The 26,938-nt window shown below is 44.0% G+C and overlaps 1 protein-coding gene across 5 annotated transcripts in view; it reads right to left on the bottom strand.

Moving 5' to 3' along the window:
* Window positions 1-26,938, bottom strand: part of CNOT4 (CCR4-NOT transcription complex subunit 4) — a 974,933-nt gene that overhangs the window by 635,089 nt on the left and 312,906 nt on the right. For all 5 annotated transcript variants that reach the window (XM_033957877.1, XM_033957875.1, XM_033957878.1 and 2 more), the window contains 2 exons: window positions 22,623-22,748; window positions 258-382 (listed from right to left, as the gene is read on the bottom strand). In XM_033957877.1, coding sequence (XP_033813768.1) covers window positions 258-382; window positions 22,623-22,748 — 251 coding nt within the window. The remainder of the gene's footprint in view (window positions 1-257; window positions 383-22,622; window positions 22,749-26,938) is intronic.

A 26,938-nucleotide genomic window follows, 5' to 3' on the forward strand; every position in this document is an offset into this window, starting at 1 on the left:
AAAGCTCTTCAATAAGGGAAATTTTTCCTTTCACTTTATTTCAACGGAGTGGAAAAACAACACTAAGGGAACTGAAATGACCACTTAGTCTAGGAAGGACACACATGCGCAGACTTTTCCAGAGTACTAAGAGAACTGTTCTATATATCCTCATGAAATTCCCCACTTTTTCCACCCCACATTTGTGTGCCCGATTCTATCCTGCATATTGACAGAAAAAGCACTGGCAACAATTAGTGGCAACTTAAGCATCATACCTCTGCAGTCCCAATACTTTGTTCTTGTTCTTGTCTACTGTACCCGCAGATGGTTGGAGGAAATTTGGATTTAGTTTGTACAATTCCTGCAGCAATTTCTGTTCATATTCTTGGTGTTTGCCTGCCTGTTGGGATCAGAATTATAGTTAGGTTAGCCAAGCCTATGAAGAACTGGTAGTCTGAAATATGGTATGTTTGAACTCAATACTTATACAGGGATGCTATAAACTCCGTTGTCAACTAAATTTTCCTGGTATTTTTTAAAATGTTGTTTTTAAAATGTGACAGAGAAATGGTTTATACTGTAAAAAGAATTAGACATGCCATTACATGGATTCCAAATATAGTACAGTCAAACCTCAGTTTGCGAGTATTTTGCAAGATGAGCAAAACACTCCAGCAAATTTTAACTTGCAAAACGAGCATAGTCTCGATAAACGAGCACGTACGTGCACATCATTCCCCAAACCGAGCTGCTACCACCCCATCCCGGGAACTGGCCCCGCCCCCACGGTCCACCTTCAAACCTTTACCTCTAGTGGGCGCCGGCACCACCGCTTTTGCCTATGCTGCATCCAACTCCACCGGAAACAGTAAAAGGGGGTGGAGCTTGGCCGAGGGAATGCTACAAAGCTGCAGGTTTGGGTTAATTGTATGACTGGGTTGGGTTGGGCGGGGTTGGGTTAATTGTATGACTGCAGCTGTTCAGCTGAAGGCAGGTTTGAAGGTGACATGTGGAGGAGAGAAAGAAAAAGGGAGGGATGGGGAAAGCGAAGAAAGAAAGATGATGGATGGGGAATAAGAAAATGGAAAGTTGGTCTGTGGGGATGGAGAGAGAGGGGAGTACAAATGCTGGATCTAGTTGGAAAGGGGAGGGAGAAATGCCAAAACAGAGAGTGGGAAAAGTGTTGGACCACAAGAAGACAGAGAGAAGAAGGGATATGGGTCGGGGGGGGGGGAAGAGAAGGAGAGATGTATTTTGGTTTATCTAAAGTCACTGAAGTTGAGTGCAACATAGGCCTGTTTTTGGGATGTGGAATGAATCATCCGAGTTGCCATTACTTCCTATGAGGAAATTTGCTTTGATATACAAGCGCTTTGGATTACGAGAATGCTTCTGGAACAAATTATGCTCACAAACCAAGGTACCAATGTATTCAGTTTTCAGAGTGCATTACAGAAACCTATGCTCTATATGCAAATGCAGACAACTTGATTAAGGTTAAATTACATGACATATGTCAAAATATGTTGCATTTGATTACTGAGAAATTTTACACTCAGACACAACAAAGCTGAACAACATAGAAACATGATGGCAGATAAAGGCCAAATGGCCCATCTAGTCTGCCCATTTGCAGTAACCATTATCTCTTTCTCTCTCCGAAAGATCCCACGTGCCTATCCCAGGCCCTTTTGAATTCAGACACAGTCTCTGTCTCCACCATCTCTTCTGTTCCATGCATCTACCACCCTTTCTGTAAAAAAGTATTTCCTTAGATTACTCCGGAGCCTTAACTTCATCCTATGCCCTCACATTGCAGAGTTTCCTTTCAAATGAAAGAGACTTGACTCGTGTGCATTTACATTACATAGGTATTTAAACGTCTCTATCATATCTCCCCTCTCCCACCTTTCCTCCAAAGTATGCAGATTGAGATCTTTAAGTCTGTCCCTATACGCATTATAATGAAGACCACATACCATTTTAGTAGCCTTCCTCTGGACAGACTCCAGCCTTTTTATATATATTTCTTTAAGTTGAATATTTGATAGATATATTATCTATTAGTCTTCAGGTATAGATTTAAAACTGTCCAAATCATTCTAAATATACTAAAAGTTCATACTGCAATCATGTGGTCTATACTCTACAGTGCATCTTTAAAGAAGAAAATAATGTTACTAAAAAGTTACTAAATATTCTAAGAGAACTTTGTTTAAATATAATGACAATGAAAAATATAATTACTAGTCTCTTACCACATTAGTTAATGCGTTAAAAAAAAAAAAGGAGGGGAAAAATCAAGAAAATTGATGGTCTTTACTTAGCCCTCAAGAACCATTTTGCAAACGATAAAATTCTCTCAGTCAAGATAGGCTGGAACTGTACTTTGTCTCAATCAAGATAACATTTTAAAATTTAGGTATCAAGTAGATGGTATTTTGGTCATAGCAATGTGCAATCTTATGAATTTTATATATAGGCTCAACAAACCGAAGGTAACAGGTCGCCATGGCCCCTAAAAAAAATCTAACCTGGAGTTTAGGTTTTGTACCTGCCTGTAATCCCTCTCCACCCACCCCCCAACCTGGGTCCAGCTGTTGTCTCTTCCTCTCCCTACTGCTCCAGAATCAGCATCCTCTCTATTACCCTCCCCTCCTCCTAACTATAAGAGTTGGCAGCGGCACTCTTCAGAACTAATCTGGTTGGCATTGGGGCTTTTCCTCTGCTGGGTTCTGTAGGAAGTAAGGTAACTTTGTTTCCATGAAGACAGATCCAGCAAAAGGAAAGCCCTGACACTAGCCAGAGTAGTGTGTCTTGAAGAGTGCTGCTGCCGGCACTGGAAATTAGAGGCAAATTTCAGGGTGCCAGGGCGGGCATGAGATTGCTGGACCCTAAGGTTGGGGGGAGGAGCTGCAGGGAGATGGAGATTGCTGGACCCTAAGGTGGAGTAGAGTGCAGCACCTAGCAGGAAAAGGAGCAGGGGAGAGGGAGAGAGAGAGAGAGATCAGACTGACAGAAGGAAAAAGACTGCATCAGGGTTTGGAACAGAGGAGAGATATTGGACTCAGACAGAGAGAGGAAGTTACGCCAGACCACAAAAGGGGTCAGCGAGAGAGGGAAAGATGCTGGACCTGGGGTGTGGTAGGAAGAGAACAGAGGAGAAGGACAGGACACAGACAAGAGATGCTGGGGATAGAGACAAACAGGGAAATGCTGGAAAAGGGATGGGATAGAAACAGAGGGGTATTATTGATTACAGGGAGAAGGGATTGGGACACAAGAGGAGCAAGAGGTGGATAGGGACACTAAAAGTGCAGATGCTGAATATAGGGTGGGGGGAAGATAGGAACAGGGACAATGAGGAGAGATGCTGGAAAGTAAAGATAGGGACACAGAGAGATGGATGGCAGACATGGAGAGAGAAAAAATGTCAAATAGATATGAAATCCTGGAAGACAGCAAAAACAGAGAAGGGGGGTCTAAGGTGTGTACAGAAAGCGGTTTGTTGTCCAGGCGAGAATGAAATGCACCGATAGCATTGAGATGAACTTTAACTAAATTGTTTTTTAGACAAGAATTAGAGAGGTAGACAAGGTAGTTCAGGATGAACGGAAGTGGACATAAGACGAGCTTCTAGGGAATGTAATGCACACCAGTAAGAAAAGCATGTCCACTTGAAGCGATAACATCACTGAGTGGAAAAATTCCTGGAAGCTTCAATGACAGCGGATACTGCAGCCAAGAGGCAGAAAGCATTTATCGGTTTGGTGAAAATGTAATGGGTCAATTTGACAAATTGAAAAGTAGCAAATTGCCTAGACCAGATGATATACATCACAAAGTGCTGATAGAATTGAAAAATGAACTTGCACTGCATTGTTATTGAGCATTTCCCCCTACTCATCCAGACATGGTGATTGGTGGCGTTTGTTGAGACAGAAAGAACAGCGCTGGATTTACCTGTTACAATCTGTTCAACCAACAGGACTGAATGCCCAGATTGAATGGGCCGCATTTTTTGGTTAGCTTCCTGATTGAGAGGTTACTAAGGAGCAGTGATTGAGACTGGTGGTATCTAGGAGGTGGAATCGTGAATATATAAGGGCTGTGTTCTGCTGTGTTTCCTGCTGCCAGCATTGCATTGATTGTGAAATTTGTGAAGGATTTGCACGGAGGGTCGTGGTGGATTGCCTTTGATGCAGGAAGTTTTTCACAACTGACGCAGCAAGAGCGAAACGGAGATTTCCCATGAAGCCCGGGTAGTGAGACTTGGGAGCAAGCCTGATTGGAGACAGCTGGGACATCATGGACAGCTAAGTTTTTCCTTTTTCCTTGTTCAAGTTGCAATATTTCTGACTGTGCCTCTGGACTGCAATCTTTTTTCACACAATGTTTGTATGTGAGATTTTGGCGTGCTGGATGTGAGGTGTTTTTTGGGGGGCTGCTTTTGTGCCTCATTTTTTCACCACTGTTTTTGATATAGTGAAGACACATAAGTGGAGGTACTTTTAGCCATATGAAACTTAACTGAGGCTTTTTCTCCATTTTTTTCTGTGTTTTCTTTTTTTTCAGACTGTGGGTGTATGTGTGATGTGTGGGTGGCCTTGCAGTATCCCATAAAACCCTTGAATGTTCGATTTAGGGTGCATTTTGAGGTACATGAGGATAGATTCTGCCATGGCATCTTCTGTGGATAGTAGGAGGCTGGATGGGCAGGGGTCGAGGATGTTGACGGAGGGCTTGAGTTCTCTCAGGGTTTCGAGAACCTCAGCATGGGTGGCCATGTGAAGTTGGGATAGAGTGGCAGAGGATGGAGTATTTGGGTTGGGGGTTGGTGCTGGTGGCGGTGTCAAGATTATTGCGGATGGTTTGTACCTTGGACTGGAATAAGTCACACTATCAAGTTCAGTTGGGTTGTTGTGTTTTTTTCCTTGGGTGTTGGTGAAGAGTTGGTTTGTAAGAGCAAACAGTTGTTTGGATCTGGCTGGGACTTTCTGTAGGAAGTGAGAGTAGTAGGCTTTCTTTGCTTCTAGGATGGCGGCTTTGTAGGTGGTAGATGTGTTTTCCCAGTGAGCTTTGGATTCTGAATTTGGGTGTTTGATCCAGTTTCTTTCTGCTTTCCTCAGTGATCTTTTTATGGATCGGAGGTCGCTGGTGTACCAGGGAGCAGGTGTTTTTTTTGGTGGTTATTAATGTTGTTTTTGTCTGAGTTAGGCTGTTATAGAGGGACTGGATGTTGGAGTACCAGGTGGAGGCTGCTAGGTCGATGGAGTGGGGATGTTGGGTGTACGTTTTGTTTAGATTGTGAATGCCAAAGCCATTACTGTAGGGTTGACTAAGTTAGGGATTTGATGTTGGGTGGGTGGGATAGGGCCTTTTAGCGGGGCTGGGGTAGTTTCGAGCGGGAGTTGGAATTCAATGAGGTGGTGGTCTGACCATGAGACAGGTGTAGAGGTGCAGACTGTTTGTTGGGGCTCTGCAGTCAGGTCCCTATGGGTAAAGATTAAGTCTAAGGTGTTGCCTACTGAGTGTGTGAGGGTGGTTACAGCTTGGCGGAATCCCAGGTCTGTGAGGGAGGAGAGAAAGCTGTCACTCATTCATGAGGTGTTGGGGTAATCTGGGAAGTTGAAGTCTTCTAGGATGGTCACATGTTTATGGAACATGGATAGCTCGTTGATGAATTTGAGGAGGGACTCTAGGGCTTCTGCTGGGGAGTGGGAGGCTCTGTAGAGTAGGATGAGGGTGATTTTGTGTTTGTGGTCCATGGTGAATGCTAGGACCTCTAGGGTGGGAATGTTCATAGAGCTTATCAGTTTTGGTGTGGTGGAGGTCTTGATGACGGTGGCCACTCCACCTCCTTTCCCAGTGGTGTGTGAGCAGGCTAGGGCCTGGTAGCCTGGAGGACACAATTTGCCTAGTGCTTTCCCATCATTGTCTTGGAGCCAGGTTTCGGTGACCATGAGGGCATCCCACGTGTTGTCACAGATGAGGTCATGGAGGAGGAAGGTCTTGTTAACTGATCATGGATTGATGAGTGCAAATTTGAGTGTATTGTTGGTGGGGAGAGTAAGATGCGGATGAGGTTGGCAGGGTTTCTAGTACAGTTGTTTTTGTATTGAGAGGCTAGGTCATCATGTTTGCCTTGGCCTGTGATGATGGGGATGGTGAAGTATAATAATAATATAATAATAATAACTTTATTCTTATATACCGCCAACAATCTTGCGACTTCTAGGCGGTTTACAGTGAGGTGAAACTGTACAGTCAGCGAATTACAGAGTATAACAGTGACCATCTGATATTAACAACATTAATGATAACAACAGTTTATGTACTGCCGGACCGGGAAGTTCCGTGCTATTTACAATGAGTTAGAAAAGTTTCATTAATTGATTGGGACATTCATAGTTTAGAGCAGGGGTGCCCAACGCGTCGATCGCGATCGACCAGTAGCTCAGGAAGGCAACGCGAGTCGATCGCGGAGCCTATCCCGGGCTCTGTGATAGACTCGTGTTGCCGTCCTGATCTACGGGCCGATCAGCCTTCCTCTCCAGTGTTCTTTTTCCCTAGGGCCTTTTAACTGGGCGATCCGCCCAGCTGTCATCTGCCGCTGCTGAACAAAAAACCGGCTTGGAGATTTCAGCCCGTAGCGAACTTATGCTCCGGGCTCTAACGTGTGGGTGCCGGCTTCTCTTCTCTTCCCTCCGAAACCGGAAGTTATGTCCGGGGGGGAGGGGAGAAGGGAAGCCGGCACGCACATGTTGAGAGCCCTGAAGCAAGCGTTCGCTACGGGCTAATGCGGGAGACAGGTTAGTGAAGCATTTGTTCTTGTTCCTGCCGGGTCCTGCCTACTTTCTGTTTCCGCGAAGGCAGGACCCGGCAGCATTTCCCCCAATAGGTTGATCACGATCTTGGGCTGATCAGCCTTCCTCTTCCCGACGGCAGAATTGATGTCGGGGAGAGGAATGCTGGTTGGCCGAAGCCGGGAGAGCTTGGGGCCTGTTATTGGTGGCATTTGGGTCCTGGTCCCCGATGGTAATGGCAGTGGCAGTGGCTTGGGGGAGGGCAGGGAGAAAGAAAGAAAAAGGGCAGGCAGGGAGACAGAAGGAAAGAAGAGAAACAGAAAAAAATGAAAGGGAGGCAGAGAGAAAGAAAGGGCAGGGAAGAGGAAGGAAAAGTTGGGGGAAGGAATGAGGTCTGGAGGAGAGGAAGCATACAGGCTAAAAGAAGGGAAGAAAGATTGTATGCACAGTCAGAAGAAGAAAGTGCAACCAGAGACTCATGAAATCACCAGACAAGGTAGGGAAAATGATTTTATTTTAAATTTAGTGATCAAAATGTGTCTGAATTTATATCTGCTGTCTATATTTTACACTAAGGTCCCTGGTTTTTAGCGCAGGGAGCCTAGGAGTGTTGAGAGCAGCGCTGGGCATTCAGCGCAGCTCCCTGCACTAAAAACTGCTAACGTGGTTTAGTAAAAAGGGAGGGGGGTATATTTGTCTATTTTTGTATGGTTGTTACTGAAGTGATAGTGCATAGAGTCATCTGCTTTGACCTCTTTGAAAACCCTGGAATAGGAACGATGATTAACATTTTCTATGCGTACAGTGTGCGTTGTGTTTTTTGAAAAATTTTATTGTTGGTAGATCATTGTGACTTGGTCATTTAAAAAGTAGCTCGCAAGCCCAAAAAGTGTGGGCACCCCTGGTTTAGAGATTAGAGGTTAACAGTTTGCAAGATCAGATATGGGTGGAATTACGAAGGGGGCTATTGTCCTTGTTCGTTACCTATGTAATTCAAGAACAGGTATGTTTTTAGGTGTCTCCTAAATTCGCTATAGTTGTTTGAGTGTGTGATTAGGTTTCCTAGGTCTTTGCCCCATAAGGCTGCTTGGTTCGATAAAAGTTGTTGATGATGTCTCTTATATAGTGTTGTGAGGAGGGTTGGGAATGCAGTGGGAAGGGGGGAAGCCTGGAATGTTGGAGGCATGTTATGTATAGTAGTGATGAGTGAGGATAGAGATGGTGTTTTGTAGGAGGTAGTTTCTTGGTTTGGCCTTTTGGTCCCCGCAAGTAGTAGTTTCTTGATTTGGCCTTTTGGCCCCGCAAGTAGCCCTTCGGCTGGACTGCCGGTGGAGAGACCGGCGGTCTGGGGCTGGTCTGCTGTTCAGTGTTGGCCCTTAGCAGGGTGGAGCTTTGGGTGATGATCGGCAAGAGAAGGAAGAAGCAAGATGGCAATCTTTTCCTTCCCCTGCCTGGAGTCTGGTGGCGGTCTGGGGCTGGTCTGCTCCTGCTGCTTGGTGTTGGCCCTTAGCAGGGCTGAAGGATGGCTGGAACTGGTGCTGGCTGGGTGGAGTTTTGGGTGGTGATCAGCGGGGGAAGGAAGGAGAAAGATGGCGATCGTTTTCCTTCCCCTGCCTGGAATCTGGTTGCAGTCCGGCGGTCTCCTTGAGATAGGCTCAAATCTCACTAACCTCATTGGGAATATAACAGAATGTATAACAAAACTTCAGTCATGGGCCCTTACTGTACAAATGAAGCTGAATGAACGCAAAACAAAATTACTTTGGCTTGGCCCAAAATTAGAACAGCTACCTTTATCCTGGTCTGACTATCCCACCTTTACTACAATTGATTTAACATTTTGGAAAACTTTAGGGTTATAAGATCAATTGGAGTAAATCGGAGGCTCTTCCATTGAACGTTCACTGTGTAAAGGGAATAATTGACCCATTTCCATTCCTTTGGAAGGAAGAGGGTATAAAATATTTAGGTATAATGATCCAAAGGACACTGGAAGATACAATGTTGGTAAATGAAAGAGCATCTTTCATGGTGGGGAGAGTCCAAATTATAAAAATGATGGTTGTGCCTCTGATTTGTTACCAAATGAGTATGATACCAATTTATTTTCAGCCATCTTTTTATAAAAAATTTAAATAGGGAGATCACGTGATACAGTGAGGAGTGCAGACACAGCTTCTGCAGCTCCTGGGCCCCTGCTCACACTATCCTTTAATGAATTTGCTCTGAGATAAGAACATAAGCAGTGCCTCTGCTGGGTCAGACCAGAAGTCCATCACGCCCAGCAGTCTGCTCACGCGGCGGCCCATCAGGTCCAGGACCTGCATAGTAATCCTCTATCTATACCCGTTAGTCCCCTTTTCCTTCAGGAAATCATCCAATCCTCTATCTATACCCTTCAATCCCCTTTTCTTTCAAGAAATCATCCAATCCCTTCTTGAAACCCAGTAGCGTACTCTGTCATATCACACCCTCTGGAAGCGCATTCCAGGTGTCCACCATCCTTTTGGGTGAAGAAGAACTTCCTAGCATTGGTTCTGAATCTGTCCCCTCTCAATTTTTCCAAATGCCCTCTCGTTCTTGTAGTTTTCGAAAGTTTGAAAAATCTGTCCCTCTCTAGTTTCTCTGTGCCCTTCATGATCTTGTAAGTCTCTATCATGTCCCCTCTAAGCCTCCGCTTCTCCAGGGAAAAGAGGCCCAGTTTCTCTAATCTTTCAGCATATGAAAGGTTTTCCATACCCTTTATCAGTCACGTCGCTCTCCTCTGAACTCTCTCAAATATCGCCATATCCTTCTTTAGGTACGGTGACCAATATTGGACACAGTACTTAAATATTGCTCGTTTGCCTCTCTGTAGCGCTATTTTCTGGCAGCTGTTTCTCTATGGACCAATTTGTTTCTAAATCGGGAGGCAGTATGTCTGGTCGTGTGATTAAAAAGGACAAAGAAAGATTGCAGCCTGCTGATGACAAGATGGCCGAGTCCGGAACATCAAGTGCGGGGGAGTTCACGGAGGGCCAGTTACGTCAACTTACCTCTGCAGTGACTGCAGCGTTCATGCCTCAAATGGAAAAGCTCTCAGGTCAGATTACCCATTTAGAAACTCTGTTGGGGGAAACTGTGGACGGCTTCATCGACTTGTCTATCAGAACTCCCAAGTCCCTTTCCTGGGAGGTCTCTCCAAGTACCACCCCAGACATCCTGTATTCGTGCATGAGATTTTTGTTACCGACATGCATCACTTTACACTTATCCACGTTGAACCTCATCTGCTGTATTGACAAAAATTGCAGTGACCACATGGTTGGTGTCCACTGTGGATGGGCTAACAGACTTTGAAGTTTTTTTAGGGTGGATTAAAACTTGTGATTCTAATCTGCAATTTACAGCCCACTCCCACCATGATCATATTTCATTTTTAGACCTCACTATTGTTCTCTCCAAGGGTTCCTTCACTACCACAATATACAGGAAACAAACTGACTGTAACAATTTGTTGAGTTATGATAGTTTCCACCCTAAGCACTTGAGTGATAACATTCCAACAGGGCAATTTTTCAGACTCAAAAGATTGTGTTCTACTCAAGAAGATTTTGTCATTAAGGTCAAGGACATGACAAAAAGATTTTTAGAACGGGGTTACCCAAGTACTGTTATCAAAAAAAGCATATAAAAGAGCTTTTAACACCCCTCGGGATATTCTTTTACATCCACAATGTCAGACATTTGACCCTTCTATAGTGTGTGTATTACCTCACTCTAAGTATGCATTTAAAATTAAGCATATCATTAAACAGCATTGGAGCATTATGCAATATCATCCTGAGTTTCAAAATTTGCCAAGATTTGCGTTTTTTTTTAAGGGACCTAATTTAAAACAACAGTTAGTGCGGTCTCAATTCATGCCTACAGTGGAACCCCTTACCTATAGTGGACACCAACCATGTGATCACTGCAAATTTTGTCAATACAGTACTACATTGTCTCAGCTCTCATTGCCGAATTAGGTTAAAAAGAAAGCTCTTATGTCCAACAATTGTGAGACCCAGGGGGTAGCATACATAGTTCAATGTCCCTGCCTGTTACTTTACATTGGCCAGCCATCCCATAGTATCAAACTCAGGATTGCTGAACACCTTAGTAAAATCCACACCAAAAAATTGAGTGCAACATTGGGTGGACAAGCAACATACTATTGCAGATTTCCGTTTTTCAGTAGTAAAGCCCCTAAACTCCCACGAGGAGGGGATTTTTCCCGTACTTTATGGTTTAAGGAACATCGTCTAATCCTTAAATTGCACACTTTACATCCTGAAGGTTTGAATAGTGAAATAGAATGGCAAGCTTTTTTGTAGTTCTTTTCCATAGTTTAGTCCAGTTCCAGGTTTTACTATTCACTCTTTTACTACTCACTTTCTGACAGTTTGATCAGGCTCAGCTGAGCTGTGCTAGCCCCTCCTTTCTTGGGACTATGTTAGCACTCTTACCCTTGGTATTTAAGCCAGCAGTTCACTTGGCGGCTTTATAGCCGTCATATGAATGAAGCAGTGAAGTAAAAGTTGTGTTATATATATGGCAAGTACCCTTTCTAACTTTTTCCTGTGTTACCTTTTGAAGAGTTGCTTTATAGATTTTCTCTTTATCAATGGTTGTTGTGCAATTACACACGAGTGATATTTTATACTTTAATTCACAGATTACAAGGTGCTTTGCCCGTATCACACTACTCTTATTTCCTTGGCATTTTGAGCAGTTTACATCACCCTTTGGGTCCCTTGAGAAAGAATTTCGAAACATGGTCCATGTCGGGACCTGCTGACACAGTTGAAAGCTAAGTGGGAACTTCTTTCTCTCTTTTGCCATTGAAAATTAGTTGAGCATTTGAACAGTATGTTCTTTTTTAAGCTTTTTCAAAATAAGCCATACACAGTGATGGGACGGTGGGTTTGCTATAGGAGCTAACGCTCTTGGTCAAATTTCACATTTCTGAGTGTATGTGAATACTTTATTTACTTTATAAGCCAGGTATATTTTTGTTTATTTGTATACTGAGAAGTCTTATTCTCTATTACTTACCTCATCTAGCACAGAAAGCAATAACAATTCTATAGAATACTTTGGTCTAAAACCAAACTGAAAATGGCAAATTTGTGATGATCAATGAACAAACAGTATTCCACACAAAAACATTAGGAGCAAGACAAACTGTGAATATGAAAGTCTTAAACCACACATTACAAATCATCTATGAACTTAAACCGTGATAACAACATAGGACAACATGATAAAGACAATGGAATGGAAACCTGTGGGTAAGAAATGTGTGTGCATGTAGACCAATATAGAGATGGACAATCCTAAAAAGACCTAAGGGTGAATGAAATCAATAAAATATGTAAACCTGATTGAAAAAAATCTAAAAATGGGAAAATGGGTATTGGCTACAACTGAAGAAAAATTATCTGAGAGGGACAAAACTAAGTAAATCAAAAAATGATCTTTAAAACGTGAAGTATGAGAACCCAAAAACAAATAATACAGTAGGAACCAATATAAATTGAAAAGGAACTTACAAAAAATCACCAAAATAGAAGCATGGAGCACAATGCTCGTCAGTAAAATGTAGAAAAATGCCACAGGAAAGAACTGGGTCATCAAAAATAGATCCGAGGTGGTGATGTCGGCAAAATGCGACCAATTATGGAATGACATTAAGATCAACTCAGTGAACTGTGTAAGACAAAATGGTGAAAATATGTGCGAACGGAACCTAAAACACTGAAAGTGAACAACACTACTCTAAAAACTGTGTGGGGGAAGCGTTAAACTAAATACAGTACTAAAAATGAGTGATCAATAGAACAATTAAATAGTAAAATAAAGTGCGCCAATGTGCACCAAACTGGAAAAAACGTTAAAAGAACAGTCCTGAAAACTGTGTGAGGGCGACATAAAACTGAATAGTAAAATTGAGAGTGATCAATTGTATGATGCAACTGTACATGAAGAAATAGTGTAAATATGATGAGAGTAAGTATGTATGGTAAAGCGAGGAAAAAAAAAAAGAAAATCAGGGTGAATGGAGAACAAAAATTGGTAACCCATTATGAGAGCTAACCAGAGGCCAAAAAAAAAAAAAAAAGAGAGAGAGAGAGAACAAAGACCAATCTGTGTGAAACAAATATAAGAAAATTTAAAAAACAATTACATCTGGAACCATGTTATAAAACAAAGTGAAAAGTGTGACTCGGGTAAAAACAAATTGAATGCAAATGAAAAGGGGTAAACTTGCGTCATGAACCATATTGGGCCTCAAGTTGAACTGATTTTTTTGTAGATTGAACCAAGGTTCAAATAGTACCCAGGAAATAAAATAATTTTTTATATAAACATTTAAAAACATCCCTATAGTTAATTAAGTATACAAACACATCTTAAGAAATCAATCAAATATGCACAATTAAGCTAAATGAATACAAAAATTATGAGAGCACATCTTATAAAAACACATCTTTTACAAACAATCAAAAGCAGGGGTGTCCAACCTGCGGCTCAAGGGCCGCATGCGGCCCAGTGAAGTATTTTGTGCGGCCCCGGTCAAGGGCGATGCAGTGTTTTCTTCTGCTGCCCCAGGGTGTTTACCGTCTTGCCGGCTCCTTCCTCTGTCTTGCTGCAGCGTTTGCGCGGCCCCAGAAACATTTTATTCGGCCAATGCGGCCCAGCAAAGCCAAAAGGTTGGACACCCTTGATCTAAAGTATGCATAAATAGAACAGAGTAATTTTTTTTTTAATTCTTTATTTGTGGTCAGCAACATAAACCAATACACAATTGTAACATCAAACCCACTACAAGAACAGAGCAGCAGAAACAAGAACATGAGAAATCAACAAAGCTAACACTTATCCTCGAGTCTCAACAGCCCGATCCATACCCCTACCATTCCCCCCCACCTCCAGTCCCCCCAAACCTGTAACTCATCCCCAACAACCCCCCTAAAGAGAGAAGATATGCCCAACATTCCACAGAAAAACACAACCCATCTCTCACCACCCCCAACCCCAGCTAGTCCTAGACAAAGAGAAATCCCTTATCCCCACCCCCCCCTTTTCTACTTCCAGGTATCTCCCCCACATATCCAAGAATTGATTTCATTGGTATGACAAGATGGCCGATAGCCGATATTTAGCACACACTACCCCTAGTCTATCCCTCATATCCTCCAGCATAGGGACTGTAGTTCCACGTCAATGCTGAGCCAGCACCAAACATGCTGCTATTAAGACCAGACTCAAAAGTCGAACCTGGCAAGCGGTCAACCCATCTATGCCCACTCCTAATAATGCCCACTCCGCCCTCACACCCACAGGAACCTGAAGGAGTTTGCTCCCATACTGAAACACCTGTTTCCCAGTAGCCCCGAATGTTGGGACAATCCCACCACATATGAAAAAAGGTGTCCCGTTGCTGCCATCCCCGCCAGCACCTATCACTAAGCCGTGGAGACATCTTACTGAGCATACCACCGAACCAACATTTTAAGTGCATTTTCCACCAAAAGAGGAGCCCTCACAATATGATACAAGTGCACCGCCAGAGGCCCCCCACTCCACCCCAATAAGTTCCATCCCCAAATCTTACTCCCAGGCCTTCATATATGACGTTTTTCCATCCACCTCCATCTGCAACATTTTATAAGAACATAAGAAACGCCTTCACCGGATCAGACCAAGGTCCATCTAGTCCAGTGCTCCGCACACGCAGCGGCCCATTTAGGTACTCCCTTTTGGAGACCCAACTTTACCGTATCCCTCAATATGATATGCAAGAAGGTGTGCACCCAACTTGCGCTTAAATCGCAGTACCGTAGTTTCCGTCACAATCTCCTCTGGGAGTGCATTCCAAGCACCCACCACTCGCTGTGTGAAACAGAACTTCCTGGCATTTGTCCTGAACCTGCTGCCACTCAGTTTCAGGCTATGGCCTCTTGTCCGTGTCACATCTGAAAATGTTAGCAATGCTTCTTCTTGATCTATTTTATCAAATCCTTTTAATATTTTAAAAGTTTCTATCAAATCGCCTCTCAGTCTTCTTTTCTCGAGGGTAAACAGTCCCAGCTTCCTGAGTCGTTCTTTGTAGCTCAAATGCTCCATTCCTTTGACAAGTTTTGTGGCTCGCCTCTGCACTTTCTCCAACAGAGTTATATCCCTCTTAAGGTATGGAGACCAGTGTTGGACACAATATTCTAAGTGCGGTCTGACCATTGTTCTATAAAGTGGCATTATGACATCTTTTGATCTACTCGTGATCCCCTTCTTAATTATGCCTAACATCCTGTTTGCTTTCTTCGCCGCCGCCGCACATTGTACCGATGGCTTTAGGGTACTGTCAATCAGTACCCCCAAATCCCTTTCTTGTTCGCATTTTGCTAATGTCACCCCCAATATCTTGTACTCGTGTTCTTTGTTTATCTTTCCTAGATGCATCACCTTGCATTTGTTTATGTTGAAGTTCATCTGCCACTTTGTTGCCCACGTTTCTAGCTGGTTCAGATCTTTCTGGAGGTCCTCGCAATCCATTTGAGAGCCAACCGCCCGACAAAGTTTTGTATCATCTGCAAACTTTATTATATTGGATGTTGTTTCCTGTTCATAGATACAGCCCCGTTTTATTGGGCTCCCCAGCCCCTGCTCAAAACCCAGAACTACTCAAGGTCCCTGGCGCTGCAGCCCTGGCCATCAAAATATAGTTTTTCACCTGCAAATAAGGGAAAAGATCCCTCCCTTCCAACTGAAACGGGCCTTTAAAGTCCCCAAAAGCTATCACTCCCTCCCTATCCAAAAATTGGCCAAAATATCTCAGGCCCTTACGATTTCACCTCTTAAAAATACCCCCCCTCTCTACCCGGAACAAAATCTGAAGCATACAGCAGAGGACGAAACAACAGCCCTCCCCCCCTTCCCAACAGTTTCCATGCTGCCCCCTGCCAAACACATAGCGTCCATGCTGTAAACGGGTTAGGGATATCCCTCAAGTCCTTCATCCCCAGACCGGCCCACGGCAAGTAACTTAACACCTTAAAACCTCTCACCCCCTCCAAAAGCCCTTGTTCAGCCAGCACCCAAAATTTGGAGGGACAAGCATGCCACTCAACTACAGCCCTCAGTTGCGCTGCCATATAATAGTTTTCTAGATTGGGAAGACCCAGCCCCCCTTCCTCCTTAAATTTATACATAGCATATCGAGCCACCTGAGGCCTCTTCCCGCCCCAAATAAACCACAAATAAACTCCTATTCCACCTATGGAAAAAAGCCCTTGGAAGTTCAATATGCAGAACCTGAAAAAGATACAGAAATTTAGGAAGAACCATCATCCGAATCACTTCCATACGGCCCGTCCAGGAAAGAAAAAGCTTATCCCACCAATCCAGATCTCTCTGAATGTTGTTCACTAGCGGAATGTAATTAAGTCCACCTGCAGATTGATGCCCAGATATCGAATCGGTCCCTTAACCCACTGAAAAGGCACCAACCGTTGAAGCTCCAGAGCCCGAGCTTCAGGGACCAAAATGCTCAACACCTCAGTCTTAGTCACATTAGACTTAAAATCCGATAACTGCCCTTACTCCACCATGAGGTCCTGAAGAGCTACCAAAGATGAGTCCGAGCCCTCAATTATGGCCAACACATCATCTGCAAATAGAGATAGCTTATGTTCAACTCCATTTATCTGCAACCCCCTTATCCGAGCAGAGTTTCGTATCCTCTTTGCCAACGGCTCAATCACCAAAGCAAAAAGCAATGGGGAGTGTGGACAGCCCTGTCTCGTCCCCCTCCGCAGCTCGAATGGAGAAGAATAATCCCTGTTCACTTTAACACAAGCCATCGGTCTGTTATATAGGGTAAGAATCCAAGCTATAAACCTATTTCCGAATCCCATATGCCGCAGTACCACTACCATAAAGCACCAATCTACCTGATCGCTTTTTCGGCATCCACCGCCACCACCCCAAAGCCTTCCCGATGCGCTTGCCATACCAAATTAAGAACCCTCCATATCCCATCCACTGCCTGTCGCCCCCCCTATAAATCCCAACTGGTCTGGATGAATGAGTGTCGGCATATGGACAGCAAGCCAATCCACTAATACTCTAGCCAAGATCTTGGTGTCAATACCCAATAGAGAAATAGGTCTATAGCTGCCACATTGGGTAACATCCTTTCCCTGTTTGGGTAGAATTGTAATACCCGCTGATCTCATAAAAAAAGGTATTTGGTCCCCCTCCCTCAAGCAGTTAAAACACTCTTACCAACAAAGGGACCGCATAAGGACAAAACCTCTGGTAGAAGAGCCCTGTGAATACAACCAACCCCGGCGACTTCCCAGCTTAAGACTGGAGATCACCCTCTAAATCTCTTCCACCGTGACATCCCCATCCAACCCGTGTGCCTTGGAGTTCCCCCAAAAACTCCAAGCCTAGCTCTGAAAAATACTGCTAGTCAGGAGTATACAACTTCTCATAAAATTCTTGAAAGAGCCTTTGGATATCTGCCTCCTCCGTCAGCATGACCCCATTTAAAATGAATAGAAATAATATTAGATTTGAGATTGATGGATCTTAATACGCTGCGCCAATAGCTTGCCGGCCCTGTTACCCAATTCATAGTATTTCAAACGAAGGCGATCTTACTTAAACTGGATATCTTCATCTTCCAGCTTCCCCAAGGCAATCCTCATTTCCCCCCCCCCCCCCCCCCTCTGACTCTGTGTTGGGAAACTAAGCTCATTAAAGTATCCCATAACTTACGTTCTTCCTCCAACTTTGGGCTGCAATCAAGATCAATTCCCCCCTCAAACTGTTTTTAGGGATTCCCAGATGGTAATGGGTGAATACTGATCCACATTATTATGGGTTAAAAAAATCTGTAATAGCACATTCCACCTTCTGAAGTATCTGAGGATCTCGAAGTAGACTATCGTTAAGCTTCCAGTAGCGAGCCCCCGCCGGGGGCCCCCCAGGATAAGTCTACCCATACTGGCGCATGGTCTGACCAGACTATATCCAAAATCTTGGCCTCTATAAATTCCCCCCCCCCCCCCACTATCGTTTATGCAAGCAAATCATATCAATACGTGTACACACATCATGAGGTGGCGAATAGTAGGTATAGTCCCTCCCCAGGACATGTGTAGCCCGTCACCCATCCACAACATTCAGGACATTCAGGAAATATTTCAGCTGTTTCCTATCATGCTTCAATCTATCCCCACTCCTCCCCGTTGAATCCCATCTAGGATCTAGTACTAAATTAAAATCCCCCCCAACAAGCACAGACCCCTCCTACACCTTCAACACTATATCCAGAAGCGCCCAAAAAACTGCCCCTGATTGGTACTGGGAGCATACAAGTTCACCAAGGCCACCCATTCCCCATTAATCACTCCCACCTATATGACCCAACAACTACCCTAATGCCGCCATTCCCTTTCCAAGGTTACCTTCAAACGCTTAGCAAACAGCAAACCCACCCCACTTTCTTCTTCTCCAATTTATTAGAAGCCCAGACCCTCACCGGATAATCCCGAAATTGAATCAACTTCTCCCCAGACTTCAGTAAGCGCGATTCCTGGACATAGCAAATATCTAAGCGCAATCGCTTCATTTCTTTCAAGAGCAGCTGTCTCTTACGTGGCATATTGAGCCCTTTCATAGTCATATGCCCACTCGTAACTTACTAATCCCCAGAGCCCTTAAAGATCTCTAGATGACCAACCCATCTCTCCCCAAAATCCTTCAGCTCCAGCCAGGTTCCCCTCCCCACCTCCCATCCAAATCCCAAACCCCCACTTCCCTTTCTCCCCTGCTCTCCTCCCCACCTCCAGGACTTTGTGTGACCTCCCCAAATCTCAACATTCTCATCAATCTTCACCCCCTTCTCAGTATCCCCCCAAACCACCCACAGAATGCCCCCAACTCACACCCCCCCAGTTACTCCTCAGAGCCAACAGCCGTATTCGTACTACACTAGGCTCTGGCTACAGTCATTGGGTCAAAGTCATCAACCAAAGTGGAAAAATCAAGGCTCTGCACCATCCAGAAGATGCCAAGTCCCCAATTCCGCTCCAGATCCTCCATGCCTTTGACTCCGGGAGCGGGAGGTCATTTCCTGCTAGCGATAGTGCTCCAAATGTTGCGCCGTCTATGTTCCCGTCTTCGAAGCTACTCCAACCATCATCCCCTCTTTACACAAGTACTCCTCCACCTCTGCCACCATCATAACTCTCTTATGTATGCCATTATTGGTGATGAGAAGGCCAAATGGAAACAACCACCGGTACCATAAGTTATTTTGCTTTAAAACAGCTACAATAGGACAAAACTCCCTCCAATTTTGAAGCGTGATGGCAGATAAATCTTGGAAAATCTCATTTTTATGACTGCCACTGAATGATTCCCATGTCCCAGGTCTTATGCACTAGGCGCTCCTTATCAGTAAAATTATGCAGACTAGCAACAATGTCGCAAGGGAGCTCACTTTTCTGAGGCCCTACAGTTCTATGTGCTCTGTCCAGTTTCAATGGAGGTGGAACAGTCGAATCCCCCTCTGCGGGAGCAAAGAGGGAGGCGTAGACCTTCTGTACCTCTTGCGCTGCATCCTTATTTTCAGCAGTGTCGGGGACCCCTCTGATAAGCACATTTTGTCTACGGGATTTATTTTCCAAATCTTCCAGATGAGTCATACACTCCTGCAGTTCTTTTTGTACTTCCCCTAACCTGACCACCCCCACTATCCACTCTGTGTCTTTCACCTGGCCTAACAAGTCCACAAAATCTTTCCTTATTTCTTTGACCGCATCCTTTATTTTACCTTTGACTCCTACTACTTCACTTTTAATCTCCATAGCCCACTGTTGCAGGCCCACTGTTGCAGCTGTGGAATCATGCCCGCGCAGCCTCAGTGAAGCGCCTTATTCCGATTCCTACTCCGAGGCGCTCTCACTGGATTCACGCACAGGACCACAGGAGGCTCCGCACACATGGTGCAGGCCACTCTTCTCTGCCCCCTGCTCCAGCATTTTTGCGTCTTCAACTTGCTTCTTCGACAGCATCAGATTGCTCCACACCGTCCCCCAGACTATAGAAGGGTGCTGCTCCAATTTGCCGGCTCCAACGTTCAAAGAGAAGGAGGTATTGTGCTGTAGGAGATCAGAGCTCTCCTCTCAGTTGTCCATCGAGGATGGTGATGTCACCAGAAGTCAGAACAGAGTAAAATTTAACATAAAATTTTGATAAACTAAGAATATTTGAAAAGTTTTAGGATATGTGAAATGAAATACTACAAAACAAACAATTGACTAATAAAAATACCTTTTTATGAGAAACTTAAATATAAAATATACGTTAATGAACAAAATTTGCATAAAAAATAATAAAATTAATTTTGTCTTTTTATTAAGCCAATGAAAACAATCAGAATTAGAGCATAAACATATCTATAAAATGGAATAAAATCAATTTCTAAATTCAAACCAATGGGGGAGATACCGTATTTTTCACTCCAAAAGACGCACCTGACCATAAGACACACCCTAGATTTAGAGGAGGAATAAAAGAAAAAAACTATTCTGAACCAAATTGTGTACTAATATATACCAGGCTCTGCACCTAGCTCCCCTCACTCCCTGCCAGGCTCTGCACCCTGTTCCCCCTCCCTATCTAACACCAGCTCTGGCAGGATACACATTTCAAATCTGACATATTGTAATCATAAAACAGAAAATAAAATCATTTTTCTACCTTTTGTTGTCTGGTTGTTATTCAAATCATGTTGTGGTCCCAGGCTCTGGTTATCTTCTGATAACTCGGTTGCCAGGGTCTCCTTCTTTCTTCTTCCCTTCCCTCCCTTCATCCCAGCAGCTGAAGACAGGCAGCTGAATATAGGCACCTCCCCCAGCAGTCTGAGACAGGAAAAGGTCAAAGAGGGGCCCAACAGCCGAAAACAAGACCCTATTGCATGTGTCAATGTAGACGTACATGTCAATCTTGACATCTAGAGTTTTGCCTTTCAACTTTTCCGCGAGAATGGCCAGTGTACGCTGCCTGTATGCAGACTCCAGGGGAGGAGGAGCTGTAACTCCGGTGTAAACCCCCTCCCCTCCCCCAATTCCCAGGAGAAGATACCTTGCCCTTGCAGAGAAGTTTCTGACAGTTACTGCACATCATGTAGTCGGTGCTGGGGCTATCCTGGTTCATTATGCCTTCACCGGGTGAGTCCGTGCCAGCCCACCCTCCGGCTACCTCGGCACGAGCTGGGGTTGAAGGTGCTGGGGGGGGGGGACAGACAACGGGGTGTCCGACGCTGCTGGCCTCAGCACATCAAGTGCAGAGCTACTCCGAGTTCCTGCGTGAGTCACCTGGGGGGGGGGGGGGGGCTGCACCGCACAGCTCCTCTGCTCACGGGCCTGGTCATCCACCCTACCCCATTCCCCAGCCCTGCACACACAACGAGTGCTCACAGCCAACAGCTCAAGAGACAGTTCAGGAGACAGTTCAGAGCGCTGCTCCACGCCTACGATCCATCAAACAACCAATCATAACGCCAAACCACACCCCCCACAATTGCCCACGATTTGCTTGTTGACCACAAGGCAGCCAATCTGAACACTGTGTCCCGCCCCTTAGGATCCAAACACTGTGCCACGCCTCTCCTTTCGCTAAGCAATCATTTCACCCAATTGCCAATCAGGAGGCAGTAGCTCCTTCCTTATACCTAGAGACCCTGATCCAGAGGCAGGAGGGAGGTATGGGTTGTGATGTCACACATCCCTCTCTTAGGGCTCTTGGGAGGGGAGGGGGTTTGGTTATATTCATTCCATAAGACACGCCCTTATTTCCATCTGCTTTTTTGGAGGAAAAAGTGTGTCTTATGGAGCGAAAAATATGGTAGTATTGAGCTAGAAAATGGCTCTTTATTCAGCTCAGAGAAGAGATACATTTCGATCAATCCCTCTCCACCAAGGTTTGAATGTTTTAAATATAAAAAATATTAAATCTTTTATTGAATTTTCTGAGTCTGCCCAATGATTTACTAAGGCTACAGACCTCACGCTTCTCAATATACAAACTACGATGTTCTATTATACAGGTTTTAATTTTTCTTTTTGTTTTTCCAATGTACAACAAATTACAGGGACAGATAATGTAAACTACATTTTTGTATTACAAATGCTGGAGAAATTTAATTGATAGTTTTTGCAAGTTCTAAGATGTGTAAATGCAGACATGTGTAAAGCGTGACAATGAACCAAACATCTTTAAAATGTTCAATAAGATATCCTGTTTGAATTTGTTTGCCAAAATTGTTGCTTGGTTCTCAAATTCAGATTAGAGAGCTGCTGTGCTACAAAGCACATGTTCCCACCAAGGCTTTGTCAATAGCAAGCCAAATCCTTAAGCTCACTATGAATTAAAAAGCTATCTTAGTCCAGTTTCCAAAAAGGGACTTATTTAATACCTATGATAAAGAGGAAATTTATGCACCTTTATAAAATAGGGACTCTAAATTATCCCTAATAAAATGTATGTGGTCATGTGCAAAATGTCATCTATTCTGAATAAGGCATAAATGTTTGTCTGTTTTCTTTGTATATTTCATATAACTCCACCCCCAGAAAAGGATAAATGCCGTATTATCAGCATGTGTTTAAATGTGCTTATTTAGACATGCAGTTTTAAAAGAGCCCTTCACTATATGTTAGACATGCAGAGAATACCTCATAAAATCAATCCCATAATGTATTTCTGTATCAGACAGCTTTTGAGGGATGTTCCTACCTGCATCTCTTCTTTTGTAAAGCTGGCTGCTTCATCTCCCAGCTCATGTAGATACATGCAGTCTGGCTTTGGACACTGCATATTCTTTAGAAAGTAGCTACAGTATTTTGTTGTACCTAAAGAAGCCTACATGGGGAACAAAAATGGAAATAAAACAGTATTTAGGCACTTCTCCAGAAATGACAGAAATAACTGTCTGACAAGTAATAAAAATTGTTACATAGTCTATTCCAGTGTTTCTCAACATGTGGTACACATACCTTTAGGGGTACGTGGCACTGGCCACTGCCAAGGTTATTACCTGCCCGCTTGCCACCCTCCTCCGCCAAAGCTGACACCGGAGATCCTTCTGCCCTGCCCGCTCCTTCTGCTGAAGTCGCCACTAGGGATCCCTCCTTCCTGCCTGCCCCCCTCCGCCAAAGCTGACTCAGAAGGCTTCCCTCCAATGTCAGAGCTGACGTCAGAGACCTTCTGGATCAGCGGGGTTCCCAGTTACCTCCTTCCTACCTTTAGTGGCACTTGTTCGAATGACATCAGCGGCTCTTTCACGCTGCACATAACTAACCTGGAAACCTTCTCTCTGTCAGAGCTGACATCAGAGAGAAGGCATGTGGGTCAGCCATGTGCAGCATGTGAACTGCTGCCTGCACATCTCTGCAACATGTACCGCTGAAAGCAGGAGCAGCCCAACTGGACAGTCCTGAAGGAAGCGAGTGTGACTCAAGCAAGTAAGGGAGAGAGGGGACATGATCTGGGACAAAGGGAGAAAGGATGCGGAGGAGGGGAGAGAAGGAGCACGTTGGGACATGAGGGGCACGATTTTGAGACAAAAGCTGGAAGCTGGGGGGGGGCATAATCATGGGACACAGGAGGTAAAGAACAGAAAAGGAGTAATGTTGGGCATGATTTTGTGAGTGAGGGAAAGAGATGGTACATATTGGGGAAAGGAAGAAAGAGGAAAATTGGGCATAGAAAAAGAGAGGAGTGAGGAACGATGCATGGGGACTAGAAGGATGAGAGGTAAAAATGTTGGATATGGTAATGGAGAGGGAACAGAGGGACAGATTGAAGGGGATGCAAGGGGGAGGAATGTTGGACATAGTGATGGAGGGAGAGATGTGGCTTTGTGCTGGAGAGTGGTAATAGAAGGAGAAATTGGCATGGGGCTTGGGCTGGTGAGCAGTAGTAAAAAAATACTGCACATGATCCGGGGGATGAGAGAGGGATAAATGTTGGATGCGGCAGCAGAGGGAGTGGTAGAGATGCACCTTGGATCTTTCTCTCTCTCTTTTCCCACTCCCTTTGCAGCAAGGGAGGGAATGAGAGAAGGATAGTGAGTGAGAGAGAGAGAGGGAGACATGTTGCCTATGGGGGTGGCGGAGAGAGGAAGAAAAGTTGGACTCATGGAGGGACAGAAAGAGATGTTGGTTGGGTGAAGGGAATGAAGTTCAGAATAGAGGAAGCGTGCAGGAGGCAGAAAGAAAGAAATATTGGATGCACAGTCAGAAGGAAGTGCAACCAGAGACTCATGAAATCATCAGACAACAAAGGTAGGAAAATGATTTTATTTTCAATTATTCATCAAAATGTGTCAGTTTTGAGAATTTATATCTGCTGTCTATATTTTGCACTATATTTTTCTATAGTTGTTACTGAGGTGACATTGCATATTTGAAAGACACCTGCCTTATCCTCTTTGAAAAAAACCCTGAATATAAATAATTAACATTTTCTGTATGTACAGTGTACTTAGTGTTTTTTTAATTTAATTTTGTGGTTACCAATATATATTACTAAGATTATATTGTGTGTATATGAAAAATGGATGGAAGAAATTGCATTACAATTAGTACTATTATTATGGAGTGGAGTTTGGAGACAGGGGCGGAGCCTGGGTGGGGCATTCGGTTGATATTTGTTAGACTTGGGGGGTATTTGGCTTGAAGAAGTTGAGAAACACTGGTCTATTCCGCTTAACAGTGCTTTCCCCATATTACGAACCTACTAGTAAAAAGAATATGGCATAAGTCATACTTGACTTTTTCTATCAGTACTGTAACCACACTGCCTTGTTAGCTGCACATACAATATACGATCATATGCAAATATTTTGTTGGCAAATGTGACAGGTTTTAGGCTTCTGTCATTCAAGTTTTTGATATCTTGAAAAAATTAAAAAGTAACAATGGAGTATGAATTGGTGAAGGGAAGCAAGCAACATTTAAAACCTAACTGCCATACTGGCAAACATGGGTAAGCAGGTGGTGAAGACAAATACTATCTGAATTAAAGAAAGCATGGGACAGGTACGTTGGATTTCTTAGGGAGAGGAGGAGATAGTGGATGTTGTGGATAGGCAGACTGGATGGACTATTTGGCATTAATCTGCCATCATGTTTCTATGTTAAGGTCTGAGGCAGGGGTCCTCAAACTATGGCCCGCAAGGTGGATATGGCCCTCCAAGGTCATTTACCCAGCCCCCTGCTGTGGTCAGCATCATTAGCGTTGGCCGGGGGGGATGCACTGGCATGATGCACTGGGGCCGAGAATATGTCGAGCCACCATCATTACGCTGAGGCAGGGCCCCCTACTCTCCCTCAGTTACTAGCTGTCTATACAACAGCAAACCAGAAATGCCACCAGTCAGGCCCTGAGCTCAGGCCAGTCCAAAATCAGACAGTTGCCCACATCCTGGGCTTGACCGGAGCACCACAGCACCAACAAAAAGTGTGTGGATTCATTACCACCTGCCACCCAGTACCTAGAAGCAAAGGCCAGCAGCAGACATGATAGCTACGCGCGCCCATCCCAAAGAAATAATAGCCATTGTTCATCCCTAAGAAACAATTATGTTAAGGAAAAGAAAAATTGAATTTGAGTGCAGGATATTCAAAGAACAGTGGACTTACAATTACTTTTTCATGCAGTACAGGGAGAGAGCTGTTTGTCTGGTATGCCAGGATTCAGTGGCTGTGTTCAAGGAATACAATTTGCGTCGACACTATGAAACTCAACATAAAGACAAATATAATTGCTTGGCCAGACAAGTGAGAAAAGACAAAATATTAAAACTGAAAACTAGACTGACAACTCAGCAAAATGCTTTTGTGAAGCAGAAGCAGCTAAATATTTCATCACTGCGAGTAAGTTTTCAAGTTGCCAAGTTAATAGCGTGCACTGGCAGACCATTCATAGAGGGAGAATTTGTTAAAGAATGTCTTCTTTCTGTTGCCAAAGAGATGTGTTCAGAGAAGGTTAATTTATTTAGTACAGTGAGACTTTCAGGACCTTCAATTCCATGAAGAATTGAAGAAATGGGGGACAATTTGCATCAGCATTTGCAAAATTCCTAAAAAAAAACAAAACAAAATAAAACTTTGCTATTTTTCGTTGGCACTCGACGAAAGCAATGATGTTTATGATTCTGCACAACTTCTAATTTTCATTCTTGGGACTATGATCATTTTGAAGTTACAGAGGAGCTTGCTACACTGCACAAAGAAACAACAACAGGAGAGGATATCTATGAAAAGGTTTGCCAAACTGTGAATGATTTGGAGCTAGAATGGGTTAAACTAGCCAGTGTGACAACTGATGGTGCTCCTAGCATGGTGGGGTCTATGAAAGGAGTAGTTGCACGCATTAACAACGAGATGGACAAACACAACCATTTGCGTCCAATAGCCATACACTGCCTCATCCACCAACAAGCGCTGTGTTGTAAATCACTGAAGTGGGACTCTGTCATGAAAGTTGTGGTGTCCTGTATTAACTTCATTAGGTCTCATGCACTAAACCACAGACATTTTTAGGAATTTCTGTCTGAGCTGAATGTTGTCTATGAAGATATTCTGTACCACAAAGAAGTCCGTTGTCCAAGTCGAGGGAGACTTTTGAAACATTTTTATGACTTACTTCCACAAGTGTCTGCTTTTCTGATTTCAAAAGATCTAACAAGATGGTAGCCAGTTGGGTCATCAACTGTGCTGTCTCCCTCATCCTACTTTTTGTTTTATTTTGCCTTGTTTGTATTTTGTTTGGTTTTCTTTTGATTTTTTCTGGTTTTACTGGTTTTGTTTTTGGTCTTTGTTCCTTTGATCTGGGATTTCCATTCTTGTTTTCATGTTTGTTTTAAATTCACTTAATTGACTTTCCGGTTTGATCGTTAGCTCCGGTCCAACAGTCGAGGGGCCTCTTACCTGTTGCTCGACTGGTTCCATGATGGTGGTTGAGAGATGCTGGACTGGGCCCTCATGTCTTCTCCTTTGCCGAGGGTGGAAGGGGTCTTGTTTCGGCTCCTTTACACCTCCGTGCCG

The sequence above is a fragment of the Geotrypetes seraphini genome, chromosome 9 (genome assembly GCF_902459505.1).
Source record: "Geotrypetes seraphini chromosome 9, aGeoSer1.1, whole genome shotgun sequence".
In the NCBI taxonomy this organism is placed as follows: Eukaryota; Metazoa; Chordata; class Amphibia; order Gymnophiona; family Dermophiidae; genus Geotrypetes; species Geotrypetes seraphini.